Source organism: Rhinolophus hipposideros, assembly GCF_964194185.1.
Source record: "Rhinolophus hipposideros genome assembly, chromosome: 3".
Classification (NCBI taxonomy): Eukaryota; Metazoa; Chordata; class Mammalia; order Chiroptera; family Rhinolophidae; genus Rhinolophus; species Rhinolophus hipposideros.
In genome coordinates, this window is record NC_138049.1 from 108,523,571 (window position 1) to 108,531,891 (window position 8,321).

At 41.5% G+C, this 8,321-nt stretch overlaps 1 protein-coding gene across 1 annotated transcript; it reads right to left on the reverse strand.

Annotated features, from left to right (window-relative positions):
- Positions 1-4,053: 4,053 nt before the first annotated feature.
- Positions 4,054-7,791, reverse strand: LOC308494941 (nucleolar and spindle-associated protein 1-like; the record flags this gene model as incomplete). Its single annotated transcript, XM_081042929.1, is given in 2 exon segments — positions 4,054-4,720; positions 4,722-7,791. Coding segments are annotated over 2 exon segments (1,335 nt in total). The 5' UTR covers positions 5,390-7,791.
- Positions 7,792-8,321: the final 530 nt, after the last annotated feature.

Here is an 8,321-nt window from a genome sequence, read left to right on the forward strand (position 1 = left end):
GGAGAAATTTTTAGGGTAAAGGGGATGAACACTTGTAATTTTGAAACATATTGCAATATTGACCTCCACAGATTTACCCATATACAGTGGCCCAGCAATGTGAAAACCTGGTTTTCCTGACATTGGCCATCACTGTGTTATCAGACTCCTGCATTTTTGCCAGGTAGAAAGAAAATTGTGTTTCAGTATCATTTTAAAATGCATTTCTTTGGATCAAAGACTTAAGCATAAGACCTGCCACAATAAACTGCATAGAAGAAAACATAGGTACTAAACTTATGGACCTTGGGGCCGGCCCGGTGGCGCAGGCGGTTAGAGCTCCGTGCTCCTAACTCCGAAGGCTGCGGGTTCGATTCCCACATGGGCCAGTGGGCTCTCAAAAAAAAACCAAAAACTTATGGACCTTGGGTTCAAAGAGTATTTTATAAATTTGACTCCAAAGGCAATGGAAGTAAAAGCTAAAATAAACAAATGGGACTATATGAAACTTAAAAGCTTCTGCACAGCAAAAGAAACCATCGACAAAATAAAGAGGCAACCAACTGAATGGGAGAAGATTTTTGCAGTGTGTCCGATAAGGGGCTAATATCCAAAATATACAAGGAACTCATGCAACTCAACAACAAAAAAACAAACAACCCAATTGAAAAATGGGCAGAGGACCTGAAGAGACATTTCTCCAAAGAGGACATACAAATGGCAAATAGACATATGAAAAAATGCTCAACATCACTAATCATCAGAGAAATGCAAATAAAAACCACAATTAGATATCACCTCACCCCAGTCAGAATGGCTATCATCAAGACAAATAGTAACAAGTGTTGGAGAGGCTGTGGAGAGAAAGGAACCCTCATACACTGTTGGTAAGAATGCAGACTGGTGCAGTCGCTATGGAAGGCAGTGTAGTGTGAAGGTTCCTCAAAAAATTACTAATAGAATTACCATATGACCCAGCAATCCCTCTCCTGGGTATCTACCCAAAAAATCTGAAGACATTTATCCATAAAGACACGTGTGCTCCAATGTTCATTGCAGCTTTGTTTATGGTGGCCAAGACATGGAAACAACCAAAATGTCCTTCGATAGATGAGTGGATAAAGAAGTTGTGGTATATATACACAATGGAATACTATTTGGCGGTAAGAAAAGATGAAATAGGAACATTTGTGACAACATGGATGGATCTTGAGAGTATAATGCTAAGCGAAATAAGTCAGACAGAAAAAGCAGAGAACCCTATGATTTCACTGATATGTGGTATATAAACCAAAAACAACAAAAGAACAAGACAAACAAATGAGAAACAAAAACTCATAGATACAGACAATAGTTTAGTGGTTACCAGAAGGTAAGGGGGTGGGGGGAGGGAGATGAGGGTAAAGGGGATCAAATATATGGTGATGGAAGGAGAACTGACTCTGGGTGGTGAACACACAATGGGATTTATAGATGATGTGATACAGAATTGTACACCTGAAATCTATGTAACTTTACTAACAATTGTCACCCCAATCAATTTTTTAAATAAATTTTTTAAATAAATAAATAAAATAAAATGCATTTCTTCATTGTGAATGAGGCTGAGAATTTTTCATGTGTCCAAAAGTCATTTGTATTTCCTGTGAACTGTCTATTCATATCCGTTGCCCATTTTTCTGAGATTGTTAATCTTATTGATTTCTAGCAGCTCTTTGTATCTTGAAGAAATTGGCTCTTAATTTTTGACTAATCTGTGACATAAATTACTAATACTTTCCCCAGTTTTTGTCTTTTGAATTTGTTTTTGTGAATTTTGTCATGCAGAAACATTTTGTAGGTAAATTTGTCAATAAAGTTATAAAATAATTCTGTGGGTTTTTATATTTTCATTTTTTTACTTTTAAATGTATGCTATGTTTGGCATTTACCCTAATTTAAGGTCTAGGGAATGAATTTAATTTTACTAAATGACTGTCTTGTCCCAGCATCATTTATTCAATCACCAATTGGAGATGACATCTTTATCAAATGCTAAAGTCCCATATTTAGTTGTCTCTCTTTCTGGACTTTCTACTCTGCTCTATCAGCTGTGTATCTTGTGTTCATGCCACACTATTGAGACTTTATGTATTAATAATATAATGAGGTCACTTTCCCCTACACATACCATATCATGGTATCTCTTTTTCCTGGCTATTCTCATTTATTTTACCCTATGACCTTTCCAATTCTTAAAGATACCTTCTACATATTTCTATTGGGGTCACATTAAATTTATGGATCAATTTACAGATTACTTGATTTATTGATTTATAGGAGTTCATTAGAAATTCTGAACTTTAACCCTTTCCTTTTTGTTAAATTAAAGTTTATTGGGGTGACGATTGTAAAGTTACATAGATTTCAGGTGTACAATTCTGTATCATATCATCTGTATATCACATTGTGTGTTCATCACCCAGAGTCGTCTGTTCTCCTTCCATCACCATATATTTCATCCCTTTTACCCTCATCTACCAATCCCCTCCCCCTTACACTCTGATAACCACTAAACTATTGTTTGTGTCTGTGAGTATTTGTTTCTTCATTTGTTTGTCTTTTTTGTTGTTGTTGTTTTCAGTTTTATGTACCACATATCCGTGAAATCCTATGATTCTCGACTTTTTCTGTCTGACCCTTTCTTTGATGGCTACATAAATAGCCATTTATCCATCTATCTAGTCTGTAATTTTTAAATCTTTGTCCAATTTAAGTTTTTAAACATCTGAAATTACTTTCGTATGTGGTGTGAGATATGGATCAAATACTAGCTCCCTTCTGTATAGGGGAAGCCATTAGCCCAGGTACTAAAAAGTGACTAGTCAGTTTATCCCTTCCCATCACTGATTGCAATACCACCGGCATAATAGACCACTTTCCATGTAAGGATTGATCCACTCTCTGGACTCTCTGTTCAGTTCCATTGACCTAACTTTATTTTTGTGACAATACCACAATCCTCATTATTAGAGCTTTGTAACAAGTCCTGCTAGCTGGTAGGACAATTCTCCACTTCCTTGATTCTTTTTTTACAATTATCTTGGCTATTTTGGGACCTTGGCACTTTTATGTGAACTTTGAAGTCTCTAGTTTTACACACATATCCAAAAAGAGTCTTAACTGAATTCTAATTGGAATTACAAAGGATTTATAAATTAATGAGAATAATTATAGTTACTATATTAAATTTGCATGTCCACTACCGTGTTTTTTTTTGTTTTGTTTTGTTTTGTTTTTCATGAGAAAAAAAATTTATTTATGAAAATCTTAAGCACTACAAAACTCAGAAGCTCCACTTACGTGCAACAAACATGGAAATGATACTAAGCAACGCTAGTCTTTCCCATAAATTGAATAAGATTTAAGTTTGACAGAGCATAGTAATCCTTAAAGCAGCACTCCTCAAATTGCAGTATGGCCCTGTGTATTTTTAAATAAGCAAGGATAGAATGAGCCATAGTTTTTAAGAATCTATTGAGTGACGGATGGCAATTACATGAAGTGACCTGAACAGAGGTGCACATAAGCTTGAGCACAACACTTCACACAGGTAAAATACTGATGCCATAATCGACCCCTATGGCCCACAGATTCACTAAGACTACTAGGTTCTCTAGAGGATGAAGTGACAGTTTTTCCCAGCTTACCGTATTCCTAATACGTTATTGTTCAATTTCTACTAAAGCCTGTGGTACAACTAGCTACCATCAGGCTTTTGCCTAGAAGAGAACTGCAGTTTTGTTCATGTTAGCGCCAGCAGAGGAAATTTTACATTAAAAATTTGGTCAAAAATCTATAGAAAACTGAATTGTACAGGGACTTAGGTTAAAAACATTTTGCAGAATTTGTGAGCTTTAAGGTAATAATATCTTTTCAGAGTAGCATGTGAAGAACCTACCAACACTATACATTATAAACAAAGTTAAGAGCAGAAAAAGATCTCGACTAAAGTGGGAAGGACAGTATGAAAATATTTACAAAAAACAAAAAAGGTTCAGAATAAAGGAATATTTACAGAATGCTAAAAAGCTATTAATCTGCAGCCATAATGAGGCCCCTCCGAGCTCCCAAAACCTTTGCTTTCTTCTCCTTTCGTGCTTGCTCATGTTTCTTCCGTTGCTCCTCCCTGGTCTGGAGACAAGGTTGTTTGTAAGTTTTCTTATGGAAGCTAACTCTGTTTACATTCTCGTTATTTTCTTTAGATGATCCCCATGGTTTCAGTTTTCCTTTGTGTGGCTCATAGCTGAGGGGACGAGACAGACTTGCTTTGAGGTCAAACACTGGTTTCCTATGGGAGACTGGAGTCTTTGCTGCTTCAGCCGTCAACTTGAAAGAGGTAACAACTGCAACAGAATCCCCCTTTGTGGTCTTTAACTTGTGTGTCCCAAGCACAGCCTGGTCTTTTGGGGTACTTCCAGAGACGGTCACATGTGGAGACTTTCTGGCCGGAGTCTTGGTTAGTGAACGCTTATGCTCATTACCTTTAGTAGTTGCTGAAAATCTGACATTCATTTTAGTTGCCGAGAGAGTGGAGCGCTTGTCCGCCCCCTTCACACACGAGGTGCTTCGACCTGCAGTGCCCCGCGAATGGCCTTGAGAGTGCCGCTGGCTTGTGGGTGTACAAGCCACAGAGAGTCTTCCTGGGACACCAACTGGAGTTGCCACCACTCCCTTCGTGACGGGCTGCTTCAGTTCATTAATTGTGTTGTTCAAAGTGTTTCTTTTTTCTCTCAATATATTGATCAATTGATTCCATTTCCTTAAAACGAGCCTCATGGAGCTTTTTAAAGTTTGGAGTAGTGCTTGCAGTTCTTTTAATTTTTCTAGATTTGGAAAATCCATCTGTGTAGAGAAACTTCTTTCTTTCTGAAGGTACCTTCGAATCTTCATTACCTCCTTGGCTCTCATCTGGTGCAGAAGGAACTTCTGCAGCAGTTTTGAGGCCCTGGTTTTCCCACATTTCTTGATTCTGGAACTCAGCTGGATCACTTGTTTGTACCTCTGAATGTTCCTGCAATTTTGACACAGGTGGTGGCTCATTTTCAGTTTGCACACTTCCATTCATCTGAGAGTCAGGATTCCTGTGGACTGTCTTGCGCCTTCTCGTTTTGGTGATGTGGCCGGCCGGCTCCCCTTCAGCTTGTTCCTGGCTGCTAACATGCATCTCAGTCTCATCACAAGAGGATGCAGAAGTTTGACTTTCATCCTGATTCTCGTTTTCTTTTCTTGCTTCCTGTTTAAGATGGGCTTTCAAGGCTTTTAACAACTTGTCTGCCCTCAGGTTAGCGCGTAGGCCAAGACTCTTGGCTAAGCTCTGCAGGTCACTGTACTTGAAGGAGTCCAGCTCCTCCAGTGAGGGGACGGTCATCGCGATCCGCAATCCAGGCAACCCACGCAGACGGTATAGATCCTGCAACCTCAGCAAGGCGGTTCAAAACTCTGAAGCCCCCGTGTTTTTTTTAATTGAGGTCTTTTGTTTCATTCTCTCCGCCACCCCCCATCTTTTGATAGATTATTGCTAGTTTCTTTAGGGTTCAGTTTTTTTGTTTTTGTTTTTGAGAGTATAAAAAAATGTTTTCAGTACATTTTCTTTCCCCCCCTCCATTCTTCCACCTCCCTACCCCCTGACCCCCATCCAAGCTTTCCACCTCAGCGTTAGGAGCACGGCATTCCAACCACCTGAGACACCCCCCAGCCCCTTCAGTACATTTTCTAATTGGTTATCTCTGCTAAATCAATAGAAGTCCTATTGATTTTTATTATGCATCTTTATCAAGCAAGTCTCTTTAATTCTAATCTTTTGATTCTATGATATTTTCAAATAGTAACAAATTGATCTTCTATATTTCAAACTCTAAGCTCTTCATTTTCTCATTGTGTTAGCTAGGACCTGTGGTACTAGTGGCCATTATTATACTGTTCCTGAATTTAAGTTCTAAACTTTCACCATGAGTTGTGATTTTTGTGGTAGGTTTTTTTGTAGAAACCTTTAGTAGACTGAGGTAATTTTCTCCATTTTTGCTGAAAGTTTTTATCATGAAGAATGTTGAGCGCCGGACCGGTGGCTCAGGTAGTTGGAGCGCCATGCTCCTAACACCCTAACGCCCGAGATCACCTATTGGAATCCCACATGGGCCAGTGAGCTGTGCCCTCTACAGCTAAGATTGTAAACAACAGCTCTCCCTGGAGCTGGGCTGCCGTGGGCTACCATGTGCTGCCATGAGAGGTGGGCAGCTAGCATGAATGGCCGGCAGCCAGTGTGGCAGCCAGAAGCCAGTGAGAGCTGCCATGAGCTGCTATGAGCGGCCAACCGATGACTGACAACTGACTGCCTCAGCCAGGGGGAACACAAGGCTCATAATAGCAGCATGGGCCAGGGAGCTGTGCCCTACACAACTAGACTGAGAAACAATGGCTTGAACTGGAGTTGGGGGTGGGGAGGTGGAAGAAGCGGGGCGGGGGGAAGAAGAATGTTGAATTTTACTTTTGGGAGGCATTTAATGTTTGGGTGGATTTTTTCAATAGATTTTTGCCAAATCATTCTAGTATTCCTTGAATAAACAGTATTTGGTTATAATACACACAAACATACACACAAATGTGGTTTCAGACTATTAAGACTAACATCACTTCCCACCAAGAGATTCTTACTGAAAAACCTCCTAAAAGCTATTCTTCATTTAAAAGATTGGGGAGAGGTGGAGTTCCTGTCAAGACAGCAGAGTAGGTAAACACTGTGCTCACCTCCTCCCATGGCCACATAAAAATTATAGCTAAATTATAGAATAATCAACCTGAAGAAGCATCTGAAGACTAGCTGAACAGAAGTTTTATAACTAAGGATATAAAAAAGAAGCCACATCGAGAAAGGTAGGAAGGGTAGAGACACAAAGTAGGATAGCTCCACATCCATATGTGGTGATTGGAAATTGGAAGGGATATCTCAGCTGCAAAGTTCCACTCTGATGAGAGAGGGGTCCTAGCCCCACACTGAGCTCCCAAGCCCAGAGCACCAGTGCCAGGAAGAGGAGTCCCCACAACATCTGGTTGTGAAAATCAGCTGGGCTTTTAATCACCTGAGTGAGGCTGAAGACTGCTGCAAACCCAGGCATTCTCTTAAGGGCATGCACACAGACTTACCCAGTTGCAGGCATTCACCCTGGTCTCTGATGGAGGAACAGTGGCTCCAGGAGACTCCAGAGACATACAGGGAGAAACTGAGTTGTGTGGCCTCAGGATGAGGGCTGGAAGGACAGCTACAATTGTCCCTGTGTTGAACCTTCCCTCCACATGGCCAAATATGAATCTGCATTAGCCTGATGAATGCCACTTGCTCCACCCTTATGACTCCCTGAGACCCACCCCCACCCAACTATCTCACTGCCAGAGACTCTTTTGTCAGCAAAAACCTGGCTTTGGTCTGTGATGCAGTCTTTCTTTGAAAACTTTCAAAGATCCGCTAATCCCAGGAGGGCAGTGGCTGGCCTCGTTGTGCCCTGTGCCTTTTGCTGAATGGCACCAGGCTCAGTACTGGCACCAAATCTAAATGTGCACTAACATAGTCAACACCACTTGCCCCACCCTGGTGACTTTCTGAGACCCTGACTCACCCAACTCACTCACGGCCAGAAGCTCAGCAGCTGAGTTTTATGGGCAGCTAGCAGGTAGTGGTAGGTCTTGGGATATCCGTGCCTTTTTATGAGCAGCCCCAAGCCTGCTTCAGGTGGCAGCCAGCCTCAATTTGCAGCATGGCCTCTCCCATGTCCCAACAGGTCCAGCACAGGCAGTGACTAACTGCAGATCACTGTGTAGCTCCTACCAGGTAGTCCTGGGCTGGTCACAGACAGTGGCTAGCCTTGGCCTACAATAGAGCCCATCCCAACAGGCCTCAGAAATAACACAACTGGGTGGCTGGCTTAAACACCACACAATTAGCCCCACAGAGGGAACACCCAAAGGGTGGTCACCGCATGCACCAGAGCCCAATGAGGCAAATCTCATATCATGGGGTCGGCCCCTGCACAGCAGCTTGTCTGTTGAAGTCATGGACAGTTCTCACAGCCAGCCAGTCTGAGGTTCAATCCAACACATTGATGTGCCAGCAACAATCAAGGCTCATCAACAACAGAAGGGCACACACAACACACACAAGGGACACTCCTGGAGCACCCATCTCACACAGGGACAATGGCAGGTGATCAGGGTGACTGTACCACTGGGCACCACAGGACACCTACTACATAAAGCCACCCTGCCTAGACTGGGAGACATAGCAGATCTACCTAATACATAGAAACAAA